Raw genomic sequence first — 17,369 nt, 5'->3', positions numbered from 1 at the left:
TTGCGGACTGAAAGGTTGCAGGTTCGAATCCAGGGAGCGGGGTGAGCACCCGCTGTTAGCCCTAGCTTCTGCCAACCTAGCAGTTCGAAAACATGCCAATGTGAGTAGATCAATAGGTACCGCTTCGGCAGGAAGGTTATGGAGCTCCATGCGGTCATGCCAATGGCCACATGACTTTGGAGGTGTCTATAGACATGGGAATGTGAGTAGATCAATAGGTACTCCAGCGGGAAGGTAATGGCGCTCCATGCAGTCATGCCGGCAACAAGACCCTTGGAGGTGTCTATGGATAATGCCGGCTCTTCGGCTTAGAAATGGAGATGAGCACCAACCCCCAGAGTCGGACACGACTGGACTTAACGTCAGGGGAAAACCTTTACCTTTACTTATTATATCAAATGGAAACAATGCCTATTATTGCTTCAAACGTTATTAAAAGTATTTATACTCTGGCCAAGTATTTTATTTGACCAAGTATTGTAATTTACATAACATAACAAACTTCAGAATCATATACAGTGGAGTCTCACTTATCCAAGCCTCGCTTATCCAAGCTTCTGGATTATCCAAGCCATTTTTGTAGTCAATGTTTTCAATATATCGTGATATTTTGGTGCAAAATTCGTAAATACAGTTATTACAACATAACATTACTGCATATTGAACTACTTTTTCTGTCAAATTTGTTGTATAACATGATGTTTTGGTGCTTAATTTGTAAAATCATAACCTAATTTGATGTTTAATAGGCTTTTCCTTAATCCCTCATTATCCAAGCTATTTGCTTATCCAAGCTTTTGCTGGCCCGTCTAGCTTGGATAAGTGAGACTCTACTGTAGTAGTAGTAGTAATAATAATAATAATAATAATAGGACTTGTTTAATTATAGTTTCATATTTCTATGTTGTGGATTTTAAATGGCATTTTTGAAATGTTTTGAGCCACTTTGTGTCTCAGCCAAGAGATAAAAGCAGGATGTTATTTGTTTGTTTGTTTGTTTACGGAGTCATTGAATGTTTGCCATTATATGTTGGAATTTGCCCTGAGTCCCCTTGGGGAGATAGGGCGGAATACAAATAAAGTTTATTATTGACACAAAGACAGAGTACGACAGCAAATGAGATATATATATGTTGGATTTCGTATCACAAAATCACAAGTTGAACACTTCCCAAGTGTCTAGGACTGTGTGATGTATTATTATTATTATTATTATTATTATTATTATTATTATTATTATTATGACGCAAAGACACAGTATGACATGGCAAATGAGATATATATGCTGGATTTCATGTCACAAAATCACAAGTCGAACACTTCCCAAGTATCTAGGACTGTGTGATGTATTATTATTATATTATTATTATTATTATTGACGCAAAGACACAGTATGACATGGCAAACGAGATATATATGCTGGATTTCGTGTCACAAAATCACAAGTCAAACACTTCCCAAATGTCTAGGACTGTGTGATGTATTATTATTATCATTATTATATATTATTATTATTATTATTGACACAACATCATTGTATGACACAGCAAACAAGATCGATATGCTGGATTTCATGTCACAAAATCACAAGTCGAACACTTCCCAAGTGTCTATGACTGTGTGATGTACTATTATTATTATTATTATTATTATTATTATTATATTGACACAAAGACATAGTATGACATGGCAAACGGGATACATATGCTGGATTTCGTATCACAAAATCACAAGTCGAACACAAGTCCCCTTGGGGAGATAGGGCGGAATACAAATAAAGTTTATTATTATTATTATTATTATTACTATATTATTATAATTATTATAATTATTATGTTGTTGTTGTGGTTGTTGTTGTAATTATTATTGTTATTACTAACTTGGGTACACAGCTTTGCCCGGTTTATTTGAAAAAGTCATTTTTCTAATTGTACAAAATGCATAAGGTTGTGGATGAACTACAACTCACATCATGCCAGGTTAACCCCGAGAAACATCAGTACTTAAAGCAAGGGTCCCCAAACTAAGGCCCGGGGGCCGGATGCGGCCCTCCAAGGTCATTTACCTGGCCCCCGCCCTCAGTTTTATAATATAATATTTTTATATCAGTTTTAATAATATAATATATTGTATATACATATAATATTGATAATAATCTTATGTTATACAATATAATACTAACAGTAATACCATATAATAATATTAATTATATGTTATATATTACATATTATATAATAGTACTAGCTGTGCCCGGCCACGCGTTGCTGTGGCGAAGTATGGTGGTATGGGAAATAAAGTACAGTAGAGTCTCACTTATCCAAGCTAAACGGACCAGCAGAAGCTTGGATAAGCGAATATCTTGGATAATAAGGAGGGATTAAAGAAAAGCCTGTTAAACATCAAATTAGGTTATGATTTTACAAATTAAACACCAAAACATCATGTTATATATCAAATTTGACAGAAAAAGCCGTTCAATACACAGTAAAGTTATGTTGTAATTACTGTATTTACGAATTTAGCACCAAAATATCACGATATATTGGAAACATAGACTACAAAAATGGCTTGGATAATCCAGAAACTTGGATAAGCGAGGCTTGCATAAGTGAGACTCTACTGTATGGAGGAATTGGTGGTAGTTAAGGTAAAGGGTAAAGGTTTTTTCCTGACATTCAGTCCAGTCATGTCTGACTCTAGGGGTTGGGGCTCATTTCCATTTCTAAGCCAAAGAGCTGGCGTTGTCCGTAGACTCCTCCAAGGCCATATGGCCGGAATGAATGCATGGAAACAATCAGGGCCAGCTAACAATCAGGGCCAGCTAACATGGAAACAATCAGGGACGTTAAAATCTGATAATCTGTTGAAGAGGGTAAGTGAGGCCTAACTGTGCCTGTTCCCTGGGCTGAGTAGGTTGCTAGGAGACCAAGTGGGCGGAGCTTAGCCTTCAAACTGGCAGCAATTGGATAAAAACTATTCTTCCTCTCCCTGTAATTAGGACTTTATTTTTCTTTTCTTTTTGTTGTATCAACCTAGAGCCGTGGATGATGGGTTGTGTTGTCAAATTTCGAGGTTGGGGGGGCCTGTAGTTTTGTTGTTTTGTCCGCTGCCCTGATGCCATCACTCTTTTATATATATAGAAGATAGTGGTATATTTATTTATTTATTTATTTACATCATTTATATTCCGCCCTTCTCACCCCGAAGGGGACTCAGGGCGGATCACATTACACATATTAGGCAAACATTCAATGCCTTTTTAACACAGGACAAAGACAAACAAACATAGCTCCGAGCGGGCCTCGAACTTATGACCTCCTGGCCAGTGACTCATTGCTCTCCCGTCTGCACCACAGTTCAGTATAGTAATATATAATGCTAATATTGTGTTATGCTAATAATATAATATATTGTATGTACATACAGCTGCTCTGAGTCCCCTTCGGGGTGAGAAGGGTGGGATATAAATGTAGTAAATAAATAATTAATTTTAGACTTGGGCTCGGCCAAAGTCTGACATGACTTGAAGGCACAAAACAACAACAACAATCCTAATTAACTTGACTATCTCATTGGCCAGCAGCAGGCCCACACTTTCCATTGAAATCCTAATAGGTTTATGTTGGTTAAAATTGTTTTCATTTTTAAATATTGTATTCTTTCGTTGTTGTTGTTGTTGCTCTACAAATAAGACATGTGCAGTATGCATAGGAATTTGTTTGTATTTTTTTTCAAATGATAATTCGGCCCCTCCACAGTCTGAAGGTCTGTGGACCGGCCCTCTGCTTCAAAAGTTTGGGGACCCCTGACTTAAAGTTTGTTATGTTGGTCAAGTTTTCTCTGGATGCATCATGGGTGAGAGTTCAGTGTGTTCTCTGGCTGTAGGGTGAACTACAACTCCCACTATGGTGAGTCAATCCCCTCAAACTCCTCCAATAGGTTGAGTTAGTAATGCGGGTTCTGTGTGCCAAGTTTGGTCCAGATCCATCATCGGTGGAGGTCACAGTTTCCCTGGTTGTGGGTGAACTACAACTCCCAGAAAGGAAGGACAGTTCTCTAACCCTAACCCAGACCCATCCAGTAATAAAATTTCATCATATCAAGTATGTGTGCCAAGTTTGACCGAGATCTATTGGTGTTTGGGTTCATAGTGTTCTCTGGATGTAGGTGAACTACAACTCCCCCAAATCAAAATGAATTTCCTTCCCTCAAAGACCTCCAGTATTATTATTATTATTATTTTTGCAGGTCATGGGGCCTCTCTGTGCCAAGTTTGGTCCAATTCCATCTTTGGTTGAGTTCAGAGTGCTCATTGATTGTAAGTGAACTATAAATCCCAGTACCAACAACTCCAAAATGCCCAGGCCAATTCCCCTCAGAACTTACCAGTATTCACATTTGGGCATAATGGGTCTGCAGGCCAAGTTTGGTCCAGTTCCATCACTGGTGGAGTTCAGAGTGCTCATTGATTGCAGGTGAACTATAAATCCCAGTACCAACAACTCCAAAATGCCCAGGCCAAGTTTGGTCCAGATCCATCATTGTTTGGGTCCATTCCCGAACTGGCTGTCAATCTCCTTTGTCAATATCCTATCGGCTTTGAGATTTTTCAAGCGAAGGCGGGACTAGCCCCTTTTAAACGACCTGCCTCGTCGACAATTGCTCTCGTCATGGCCGTGCTGTCAATATCCTTTGATTGAGGGGCGCCTCACCCTATTGGCTTTTACGATTGGCCGGCGGAGGCGGGACTAGGCTGTTTTACTCCCGCCCCTCGCTCAATGTGACTAGTCAGCTGAGCTCCGGCGCCTTCATTCCACTTCCGCTTGTGAAGCCGCGAGGAAGGAGGCAAGGGTTCTCCGGAGAGGCGGCGAAGGGAGCCGGCAGGAGCTGCAGGAGAGCGCCGCGCCCGCCAGCCATGGCCAGCCAGTCGCAGGGCATCCAGCAGCTGCTGCAGGCCGAGAAGAGAGCCGCCGAGAAGGTCGCCGAGGCCCGCAAGAGTGAGTGAGGCCTAGTAGGCCTATCTATCTACTACTACTACTACTAGGCCTTCCTATCAACCCTTGGAGCCCTGACTCTCACAGTCGGGGAAAAATGAATCACTGTCTAGGTTGGTGTGCTTTTTCAGGGCTTTCTGGCCATATCCCAGAAGCATTCTCTCCTGACGTTTCTCCCACATCCATGGCAGGCATTCTCAGAGGTTGTGAGGTCTGTTGTAAACTGAACAGGGTTTATATACCTGTGGAATAATGTCCAGGATGGGAGAAAGAACTCTTGTCTGTTTGAGGCAAGTGTGAATGTTGCAATTAATCACATTGATTAATAATAATAAAAAGGTAAAGGTTTTCCCCTGACGTTAAGTCCAGTCGCGTCTGGTTCTGGGGGTTGGTGCTCATCTCCATTTCTAAGCCGAAGAGCCGGCGTTGTCCATAGACACCTCCAAGGTGGAGCCCCCAGATGGCGTAGTGGACTAAGTGACTTACTTGAAGGTTGGGTTGCTGACCTGAAAGCTGCCAGGTTCGAATCCCACCCGGGGAGAGTACGGATGAGCTCCCTCTATCAGCTCCAGCTCCATGCGGGGACATGAGAAAAGCCTACCACAAGGATGGTAAAAACATCAAAACATCCGGGCGTCCGCTGGGCAACGTCCTTGCAGACAGCCAATTCTGAAGAAGCAACTCAAGTTGCTCCTGACACGAAAAAAAACCCCCTCCAAGGTCATGTGGCCGGCATGACTGCATGGAGCGCCGTTACCTTCCCGCCGGAGCGGTACCTATTGATCTACTCACATTGGCATGTTTTCGAACTGCTAGGTTGGCAGGAGCTGGGGCTAACAGTGCCCGCTCACGCCGGTCCCGGGGTTTGAACCTGGGACCTTTCGGTCTCCAGCTCAGTGCTTTTAACGCACTTCGCCAACAGGGCTCCCTTAATAATAATACAGTAGAGTCTCACTTATCCAACATAAACGGGCCGGCAGAACGTTGGATAAGCGAATATGTTGGATAATAAGGAGAGATTAAGGAGAAGCCTATTAAACATCAAATTAGGGTATGATTTTACAAATTAAGCACCAAAACATCATGTTATACAAGAAATTTGACAGAAAAAGTAGTTCAATATGCAGTAATGCTACATAGTAATTACTGTATTTATGAATTTAGCACCAAAATATCATGATATATTGAAAACATTGACTACAAAAATTTGTTGGATAATCCAGAACGTTGGATAAGTGAGTGTTGGATAAGTGAGACTCTACTGTAATAATAATAATAATAATAAGAAGAAGAAAACTGAAGAAGGAGACAGAAGGCCTGATCCTTGCAGCCCAAGAGCAAGCCATCGGAACAAATGCAATCAAGGCCAAGATCGAAAAATCAGCTGATGACCCAAAATGCAGACTGTGCAAGGAAACTGACGAAACTCAGCTGCTGTAAGAAAATTGCACAGACAGACTACAAACAGAGGCACAACTATGTGGCCCAAATGATTCATTGGAACTTATGCCTCAAGTACCACCTCCCAGGAGTAAAGAACTGGTGGGATCACAAACCTACAAAAGTATTGGAAAATGAGCACGCAAAGATACTGTGGGACTTCCGAATCCAGACTGACAAAGTTCTGGAACACAACACACCAGACATCACAGTTGTGGAGAAGAAAAAGGTTTGGATCATTGATGTTGCCATCCCAGGTGACAGTCGCATTGACGAAAAACAACAGGAAAAACTCAGCCGCTATCAGGACCTCAAGATTGAACTTCAAAGACTCTGGCAGAAACCAGTGCAGGTGGTCCCAGTGGTGATGGGCACACTGGGTGCCGTGCCAAAAGATCTCAGCCGGCATTTGGAAACAATAGACATTGGCAAAATTACGATCTGCCAACTGCAAAAGGACACCCTGCTGGGATCTGCACGCATCATCCGAAAATACATCACACAGTCCTAAATGCTTGGGAAGTGTTCGACTTGTGGTTTTTGTGATACGAAATCCAGCATATCTATCTTGTTTGCTGTGTCATACTTTTATAATAATAATAATAATAAGTTTATTTGTATCCCGCCACCATCTCCCCCGGAGGGGATTCGGGGCGGCTCACAGAAATATCAGATACAAAACAATAACAATGTACAATACATCAATGTACAATAACATGCACTGATTATAATATTTAAACATTGACCAGAAGAATGAAACACACTTATTAAAAACATAGAATTAAAACAGTGAGACTGTAATGATAGATTAACAAAGTGTATATTATAAGTTGTGAACTCAGAAACGTAGATTAAAGTGCCACAGATTCATTTGATTCATTAATTAGCATTGAATAGCCTTGCAGCTTCAAAGCATGGCTGCTTCCTGCCTGGGGCAATCCTTTGTTGGTAGGATTTTAGCTGGCCCTGACTGAATGGCCTTTCAGATTCAAAGCCTGGCTGTTTCCTCTTGGGAGAATCCTTTTTTGAGATCTGTTAGCTGGCCCTGATTGTGTCCTGTCTGGAATTCCCCTGTTTTCAGAGTGTTGTTCTTTATTTACTGTCCTGATTTTAGAATTTTTTAAATACTGGTAGCTAGATTTTGTTCATTTTAATGGTTTCCTCCTTTCTGTTGGAATTGTCCACATGCTTGTTGATTTCAATGGCTTCTCTCTGTCATCTGGCATGATGGTTATGAGCGTGGTTGAGCATTTCTGTGTTCTCAAATAATATACTGGGTTCAAGTTGGTTCATTGAGTGCTCTGCTATGGCTGACTTTTCTGGTTGAATTATTCTGCAGTGCCGTTCATGTTCCTTGATTCGTGTCTGGGCAATGCTGCTGCATTTGGTGTCAGCCAGGCTTTGAAGCTGCCAGGCTATTCAATTCTAATCAAGGTGATTAACTGCAACATTCACACTTACCTCAAACAGACAAGAGTTCTTTCTCCCACCCTGGGCGTTATTCTATAGACATACAAACCTCATTTGTGTAGTTTCCAATATACCTCACAATCTCTGAGAATGTGGGCTAAGTGTCAGGAGATAATGCTTTTTGGAACATGCACGTACAGTCTGGAAAACTCACAGCAACCCAATTAAAAGTCAGATTTGCTATACTTCCTATTGAATTCTGTGGTTAATGGAATTATTTCTTTTTTGTCTTCCCCAAGATGAGATGCCAGGATTACTCAAACCATATCATGTGCAGAATAGTAGTAATAGGGAAGTGTGACTCCCAACGCACATACTGGAAACTGTTTTTTTTTCTTTAGGATGTGATTTGTTACCGCAGACGATGGAAAAGATGAAAAATGTTGAGATTGGAGCTATTCCGTTAGCTGCAAAGGCAGCTTTAACAGTACAGTCCTTTAATTTGAGTCTCATTGGATTCAGTGGGGTTTCTTCCTAGGTTTGACTCCTGAAAGCCTGGAATTCTCTCTATTCTTGGGATTAGGGCAAAGCATTGCGTAGCAGGTCTTATCTCTTCTTGTGATTTTTCTTCTTTTTATTTGATGGCTTAGATGAGATCCTGCTTCTCTTTTCATGTTAGAGATGTCTCGATGGACCTCTCCTTGTAGAAGTCAACCCTTCATATGGAGTGATGGTCAAATGGTCAAAAGTTTTAGAAGCAATATCCTCGATAAAAACCTATCCAAATACAGACAGAAAGCTCTCTCCGTTCTGTCTCTTCTCCATGGTGTCGTCCCCGAGTTCGCTAAAGGGATTTTGTAGCCTATCGCTAAATCCGAAAACACTGCCAGGCATTGTCTGGATTTGATGTACTGTTTAATCTTAGGTAAGCTGCTTATTGCCTTTGATATCTCATCTGTTTTGCTCTTCTCACAAAAACAGGAAAGAACCGGCGGCTGAAGCAAGCGAAAGAAGAAGCCCAAGCTGAAATCGAACAGTATCGCTTACAGAGGGAGAAGGAATTCAAGGCAAAGGAGGAAGCGGTGAGTTACCACTAATGTACACTAATAGTTGTTTTCATTTTGTCCCTGTTGGCTTGTAGAATTGCAGAGTTGCCCTCTTAGTAAAAAGTATATACTCCATTCAGGAAAGAAGGCTTAGCTAATTGGAACAGGAAGGATTTTTTTGTGGTACCCAAACTGTGGCACTACTTTCCCTGTTGGCAGGCTTTTGCTTCTGTTGTTTAGACCGTGTTTGTATTTAATGTGTTGGGAGCTCACAGTGTCTAGACTGTATGATAATACATCTGTCAGCCCTAGCCTCCCATACGTGGACATGAGAGAAACCTCCCAGCAGGATGGTAACACATTTGGGCATCCCCTGGGCAATGTCTTTGTAGACAGCCGATTCTCACACACCAGAAGCAACTTGCAGTATGTTTCTGACACAATAAAAAAATTGGAGGGATTTCTAATAGGCCATAATGGGTACTACATTATAATAAAATAATAATAAAACAAATGTGTGATGATGATGATAATAATAATAATAATAATAACTTTAATAATAATAATAATAATAACAACTTTATTTTTATACCCCACTATGCCCTGAAGGACTCGGGGCGGCTTACACTGGGACAAACCCAAAACAGTATTACATCAATAAAAACAGTAACACAATAAAATCACAGTATGCGTGTAATACTCACATCCCCCATTTTTGGGGTGGCAAAGTCGGTATTTATATGTTCCTCGCAGAATAGTCGCAGAGCCATTTGAGGCTGATTTCCCCTTCCTCTGAAGGAAAGGAAATGTTCCTGGTTTGAAAATGTTATTTCCTTTTTGAATTGTGCACTCCTTTCTTTGATTTTTTGTGTTCGGCACAAACTAGGTTGAATTAACTGAGACTCAATTATCAGCCATTGTTTTTATTCTGCTGCCACCATGTTGAACTGACTGAGACTGTATGAGACATTCATTGAAAACTATAGCAACATGTGCTGTAATGTCTTGCAAAAACAAAGTTTTGGCAGTTTAATAAACTTTTCCCATGTTTTTGTGATCAAACCAATTAGGAGATTTATTTATTTATTTATTAGCGGCATATATATCCCGCCCTTCTCACCCCGAAGGGGACTCAGGTTGGCTGACAAGTTATATGTACATACGATATACTATATTATTAGCGTAGCACAATATAAGCATTATATATTACTATATTGAACTATATCACTATATTGCAATATTATTATTATTATTATTATTAATATTATTAATATTAAAGATAATATAAATATATAATTATAATAGTTATTATATTGTATTATATTTATAATCCAGGAACAAAATTGTGTTACATAGTGTTGTTTCTTATTATTTGGTGGGGCCAGGAGGACTTCTCCAGATGTCCTCACAATCTGAATGGACTCAGTATGAGGTGCCGTTTTCTGATCACCGAATCCTAAGCCATTCAGAGCTTGATGTGTGCCGTTTTCTCTCAGGCTCTGGGGTCCCACGGCAGCTCCACTACCGAAGTGGAGAAGGAGACCCAGGAGAAGATGTTTGTGCTCCAGAGCAACTTCCAGAAGAACCGGGAAGAAGTCCTCAACAGCCTGCTGAACCTCGTCTGCGATATCAAGCCAGAGATCCATTTGAACTACCGCATCAATGGCTAGAAGAATATCTAAACCTTCACGGAGCATAATACCAACTCCAGCTCTGCCCCTTCTTTGATAAAAGAGCTTAACTTATTTCCAAGAGTTGTAGATATTCTTGATCTCCTCCCTAAGCAAGAAAAAAATGTTCCTTTTGTCTCTTTAGTTCAATTATTGTGTCTCCAAAGTGCTTTATTATAGAAGGTGACTCTTGGGATGCTTTGCAATAAGTATTAAGTCCACATGCTGTCCTAAGTATTTGAAATATGAAGGCAGGCCTCCTTCTGCATAGCTCTATGAATTTGGGTCCAAAGAGCACCTCCCTCTACCTCGCTTTGTAGGAAAAGTGGTGGAGGTTGAATTTATTTGTTGTGTAAGGAGTGGTTTTGAAATAGGTTCTGTAATAACAACCAGCCTCTTTATACCTTTCCTGTTTAACTTGAACTAGAAACCTGTCCTTGATGGTGCTTCGAGAAAAAGTAAAGATCTGATTTAACCCACATTTTGATTAAAATGGCTTTTTTCTTGGTTTTCTTGTTGCCCAACTCCAACTTTCTGTCACTGATACTTCAGTCACAAGCATTGGAATGGTGATGATGATGATGATAATATTTTTTTTTCGTGTCGGGAGTGACTTGAGAAACTACTAGTTGCTTCTGGAGTGAGAGTAATAATAATAATAGTAATAGTTAAATAACCTGCCTGTTGAACATCTATGTTATAATGTGTTGTCGAAGGCTTTCATGGCCAGAGTCACAAGGTTGCTATGAGTTTTCTGGGCTGTATGACTATGTTCCAGAAGCATTCTCTCCTGATGTTTTGCCCACATGTGTGGTAGGCATCCTAAGAGGTTGAGGCATCTGTTGGAAACTGGACAAGTGGGGTTTATTTATCTGTGGAATATATAGAGTGGGAGAAAGAACTCTTTGTCTGTTTGAGGCAAGTGTGAATGTTGCCATTGACTACCTTGATTAGCATTGAATACCCTTGCAGCTTCAAAGCCTGGCTGCTTCCTGCCTGGGGGAATCTTTTGTAACACCTCCCAACCATGGACATTTCTCCCAACTTGGGCATCCCACAGATATATAAACCCAAGAGAGCTAGAGCCCACAGAGGAGATGCCAATGAACAAGAGTGGTCCGACGAAACCAAGATGTTGAACACCATCTTATAATAATAATATTATTATAACTTTATTTTTCTATCCTGCCTCCATCTCCCTGAAGCGACTCAGGGCAGCTAACATGGGGCCAAGTCCAAAAACAAAATATGAATAGAGTTACAACATAAATAAACACTATCAACAAAACAGATCAAATAAAATAAAACAGATTAAAACACAGTAATACAATATAATACAATAATAACAAAATGAAATGATAAACATCACCACTCTTGGATAAAAAGGGGGGCGGTCAAGTCAAAAAATGCAAAAGTACAGTACAAAAGTACAAGACCTTTTGATAAAGTGCCTGGACCAAGTGTTGAAGAGTTATCTAGGAAAGTTTACGTTAGGGTAGGAAGTCAAGTTGTTTCCAATACTGGGGCAAACTAAAATGCGGAAAAGCAATATTTCTATAGGAGGGGTCTGTCGTGGGGGTAAATTATTCAAATGCACACTGGAAAATCCATGTTTTTAACTGTTTACTAAAGGCGCAGACATGGTTGGGGCCGGTCTTGGAGGTGGAAGAGCAGTTCGCAAAGCCGCAACCGGCCAAGGCTCTGGCCATGCTTCACTTCCAGGTCCAGGATCTGCCAAAATCTCCAGAACTTGTGACGAAAGTCCAGCAAATAAGTGGTTGCTGAACGCGGAGCCTTCCTTGACCCTTCACTGCTTGACCAAACTCCTGAAATATAAGCAAAACTATGCCAAATGAGAGAGGTCTTCACGGGTTCAGGTAATGGCCATGACATGAGGAACTTGGTTGAAGGTGCAATGGCAATGAAGGTCTGCAAAGTGAAAACAATGGTATTCCCTGTAGTAACCTATGGATGTGAGAGCTGGAGAGAGCGAAGGAAGACTCAGCTTTGGAGGAAAAACCTGAGAGTGCCTTGGACCATGAGAAGATCCAACCAGTCCATACTCCAGGAAATAATGCCCGGAGGGAAGGATATTAAAGGCAAAGATGAAGTACTTTGGCCACATAATGAGAAGATAGGAAAGCCTGGAGAAGAACATTATGCTGGGGAAAAAGGAGGAGGTGCAGAACAAGGGCAAGATGGGTGGATGGTATCCTTGAAGGTACTTGCTTGACCTTGAAGGAGGTGCGGGTGGCAACGACTGACAGGAAGCTCTGGAGCAGTGGTTCCCAAACTTATTTGGCCTGCCGCCCCCTTTCCAGAAAAAAATATTACTCAGCGCCCCTGGAAAGGGGGGCGTGGCTTACAGGGGTGGGTGTGGCTCCTGCTCAAGAGGGCGGGGCTGAGCCTCTCCCCTAGTCCAAGATGCAGGGCTGGGAGGGGGAGGTGGGCGGGGCCACAAATGGGAGGCCATGACTGGGATGGGCGGAGTTACGAGCTCTGAGGCAGGGCTGAGCTTCTATCCCTGTCCTGCAGCGCCTTCCAGGACACAGGGGGCGGGGCTAGAGGAGGGGGCGGGGCCGCTTCCAAAGTGCCTGATGGGGCTGAACTTCTATACCCCGCTCCCATGTTCTAACAAGTGCCTCGGGAGGTATACAGAGGCTCAGCCCTGTCTTGTGCTCTTGGGAAGAGGCCCCGCCCCAGCCTCGCCCTTTAGTCCTAAAAGGCCTCTCAGGAGAAGTATAGAGGCTCAGCCCTGTCTCAGGCTCTTGGGAAGAGGCCCGGCCCCCACCTCAGCCTCGCCCTTTAGTTCTAAAGGGCTTCCCAGGAGAAGTATAGAGGCTCAGCCCTGTCTCAGGCTCTTGGGAAGAGGCCCGGCCCCCACCTCAGCCTCGCCCTTTAGTTCTAAAAGGCTTCCCAGGAGAAGTATAGAGGCTCAACCCTGTCTCAGGCTCTTGGGAAGAGGCCCGGCCCCCACCTCAGCCTCGCCCTTTAGTTCTAAAAGGCTTCCCAGGAGAAGTATAGAGGCTCAGCCTTGTCTCAGGCTCTTGGGAAGAGGCCCCGCCCCCACCTCAGCCTCGCCCTTTAGTTCTAAAAGGCTTCCCAGGAGAAGTATAGAGGCTCAGCCCTGTCTCAGGCTCTTGGGAAGAGGCCCGGCCCCCATCTCAGCCTCGCCCTTTAGTTCTAAAAGGCCTCTCAGGAGAAGTATAGAGGCTCAGCCCTGTCTCAGGCTCTTGGGAAGAGGCCCGACCCCCACCTCAGCCTCGCCCTTTAGTTCTAAAAGGCTTCCCAGGAGAAGTATAGAGGCTCAGCCCTGTCTCAGGCTCTTGGGAAGAGGCCCCGCCCCCACCTCAGCCTCACCCTTTAGTTCTAAAAGGCCTCTCAGGAGAAGTATAGAGGCTCAGCCCTGTCTCAGGCTCTTGGGAAGAGGCCCGACCCCCACCTCAGCCTCGCCCTTTAGTCCTAAAAGGCTTCCCAGGAGAAGCATAGAGGCTCAGCCCTGTCTCAGGCTCTTGGGAAGAGGCCCCGCCCCCACCTCAGCCTCGCCCTTTAGTCCTAAAAGGCTTCCCAGGAGAAGTATAGAGGCTCAGCCCTGTCTCAGGCTCTTGGGAAGAGGCCCCACCCCCACCTCAGCCTCGCCCTTTAGTCCTAAAAGGCTTCCCAGGAGAAGTATAGAGGCTCAGCCCTGCCTCAGGCTCTTGGAAGGAGGCCCCGCCCCCTTCCCCAGCTCCGCCCTCTGTGTCCCAACAAGAGCCTCAGGAGAGGTATAGATTCTCAACCCTGTCTCAGGCTCTTGGGAAGAAGCCACGCCCCTCCCTTGGCCCCGCCCCCTGTGTGTCCTAATAGGTGCCATCACCGCCCCCCTGGATTGCGGTAGCGCCCACTTTGGGAATCACTGCTCTGGAGTGAGCTGGTCCATGGGGTCATGAAGAGTCGGAAGCGACTGAACGAATAAACAACAACACCTTCACTTTGGGAAGAAAGACAGAGAATCCTTTATGTGAAGCCTATTCTCTTTGGCTTCCGCTGTCGCCGTTGCTCAACATTGGCACGCAAAGCCACTAATTAAATAGATTTTTAAACAAAATCCCATTCTGCAACGTCAGCGGGGAAAGGGCCCGGTTGACTCAATGTCAGTGCTTTAATCTAGGCTTTTTTTTTTTGCTCAGTGTTCTGATTTGATTTTTAATTTTCTCTGCCTCGATTGAATGAAATTACTCGCCATTTGCGTTTTAATTAGACCAGGCTTAGTGACAATCGGTCACAGAAAAAGCAAAAACAACACATATTTGGATCTTATAATAGCGCCTAATTTTAGTGTGTAATCTGTTTAAGCAGATTTCCGTTTCTCTCCCAAGCCCTGGAGTAAATTGCAATTATATTCCTTAATCTCATTTCCCCCCAATAATAAACTTCATGGCACTGAATAAGGAGAAAGAGAGGATGTAATTTCAAATATATCGGGCTGCAATGATGCATTCTTCAAACTGGGTTACTGCAGAATTCAAATCTATTACGAGTTCAGCTTTGGGGAGAAGGATTTGAGGAGCACATGACTGCATTCCTTTCTTCAAAGCTGAGCAAAAAGCTGGGGAATGGTGGGAATAAGATCTCCTTTCCTGGCTGGTTGGATTCTGATAAATCTCCGTCAACAGGAGAAAAAGATTTTGCGGAAGATCGAACACTGCACCCGGATCTTGCACTTCTAGTTTAGAAGTAAGGAGATGTTTTTGTTTACTTCTTTTCTGCATCCAGCTATTAAAACAAATGTCCCCAACATCTTTCCAAAAGTATTATTATTATTATTATTATTATTATTATTATTATTATTATTATTATTATTATTACACAACAAGATGAGTCCACAGCAGACATTCTGCTGGCTGGTGTATTATTATTATTATTATTATTATTATTATTATTATTATTATTATTATTATTATTATTATTATTGTTATTAAGTATTCACCGTTCTGCTTCCAAGAAACAATTGCAGTTACTGTTTTGGTCCTAGTTGTAAAAGAAATTATCTATAAAAGACAAGGCATGCTTACTAAACTGCACTCCTATAATAATAATAATAATAATAATAATAATAATAATAATAATAACAACTTTATTTTTATACCCCACCCCATCTCCCCAATGGGGACTCGGAGCAGCTTACATGGGGACCATATAACAACGTTGATGTCTGCTTGTACTACAAAGGCTGTTGGGAGGTAAAGTGGCCCTCTGTGACGTCGGTATATAGATGGAAAGGATGATTTAGGTCTCTAGGTATGTATGGATGCAATGCTCATATGCAGTCACAAGAGGGCAGTGTATAGATAGAAAGGATTAGCTCCTAGGTATGTATAGATGTAATGCTCAGATGCAGTCACAAGAGGGCGGTGTATGGATAGAAAGGATTGGCTAGGTCTCTAGGAATGTATGGATGCAATGCTCAGATGCAGTCACAAGAGGGCAGTGTATAGATAGAAAGGATTAGCTCCTAGGTATGTATAGATGTAATCCTCAGATGCAGTCACAAGAGGGCGGTATGTAGATAGAATTAGCTACTAGGTATGTATGGATGCAATGCTCAGATGCAGTCACAAGACGGCAGTGTATAGATAGAAAGGATTGGCTAGGTCTCTAGGAATGTATGGATGCAGTGCTCAGATGCAGTCACAAGAGGGCGGTGTATGGATAGAAAGGATTGGCCAGGTCTCCAGGTATGTATGGATACAATGCTCAGATGCAGTCACAAGAGGGCAGTGTATCGATAGAAAGGATTAGCTCCTAGGTATGTATAGCTGTAATGCTCAGATGCAGTCACAAGAGGGTGGTATGTAGATAGAATTAGCTATTAGGTATGTATGGATGCAATGCTCAGATGCAATCACAAGACGGCAGTGTATAGATAGAAAGGATTGGCTAGGTCTCTAGGAATGTATGGATGCAGTGCTCAGATGCAGTCACAAGAGGGCAGTGTATAGAAAGGATTAGCTAGGTCTCTAGGTATGGATGCAATGCTCAGATGCAGTCACAAGAGAGCAGTGTATAGATATAAAGGATTGGCTAGGTCTCTATATATGGATTCAGTGCTCAGATGTAGTCACAAGAGGGCAGTGTATAGATAGAAAGGATTAGCTACTGGCATCTATGTATGGATGTAACACTCAGGTGCAACCACAAGAGGGCAATATGTACTTTAAAAATATTTGCTTTTGGTAGGTGAAATGGCCAAACCAAAAACACCACAGCCTTGAAGGCCACAGTCAGGACATCCACCCTATAAGGAAGTAAGCATAATGTGCATTTGGAGTATAAAAGCACATGAGATATCTCTTGCCAGTTCTTGGATGCATATTTCCATCATTCGCTTCATTGCATGTCTGCAAACACAGTTGTGGATTCATACAGTTATGAAGCACAGATTTTGGCTCTCACTTCCAGAAAATGTGAAGAAAATATTTGTCCTCGGAATATCATAAGCACCGAACACACACAAACAGATGGCACTGTATTTTTGTGCCTTCCCAAACACCTCACCACAATGGATGGATTGTTTCCTTCATTCTTTATCGTGGTTGCGAAATGTTTTGTTTCACAACCGTTGCAAGCACACAGAGTCAACATCATGTGCTACTGGTGACTCAAGTTTTGGAGGTTCGAAGAAGCTCCAAAACTTGTCCTCCACTAGGCTCTCCCTAACTTGTCAAACCAGGGATCGTGATAGTGCCCGGAGATGAAGTAGAGGAAATTATATTTATTAAAAGAACTAACATTCTGATGTGTTGTAAGAGTGTGTAAACGTTACAATT

General features: G+C 42.4%; 1 protein-coding gene across 2 annotated transcripts in view; it reads left to right on the top strand.

Moving 5' to 3' along the window:
• The window catches only part of atp6v1g1 (ATPase H+ transporting V1 subunit G1), a 33,526-nt gene extending 22,485 nt beyond the window's left edge, over window positions 1–11,041 (top strand). Inside the window, exons 1-3 of one of the 2 annotated variants that reach the window (XM_003227534.3) lie at window positions 4,797–4,997; window positions 8,826–8,926; window positions 10,387–11,041. In XM_003227534.3, the coding sequence (XP_003227582.1) occupies window positions 4,916–4,997; window positions 8,826–8,926; window positions 10,387–10,560 (357 nt within the window). In that variant the 5' untranslated portion in view covers window positions 4,797–4,915 and the 3' untranslated portion in view covers window positions 10,561–11,041. Of the gene's footprint in view, window positions 1–4,796; window positions 4,998–8,825; window positions 8,927–10,386 lie in introns of those variants that run through there. The other variant, XM_062959653.1, reaches the window with a different exon arrangement.
• The last annotated feature ends 6,328 nt before the right edge of the window (window positions 11,042–17,369 follow it).

Source organism: Anolis carolinensis, unplaced genomic scaffold, assembly GCF_035594765.1.
Source record: "Anolis carolinensis isolate JA03-04 unplaced genomic scaffold, rAnoCar3.1.pri scaffold_7, whole genome shotgun sequence".
Lineage (NCBI taxonomy): Eukaryota > Metazoa > Chordata > Lepidosauria > Squamata > Dactyloidae > Anolis > Anolis carolinensis.
This window is presented reverse-complemented; position numbering and strand designations above follow the sequence as displayed.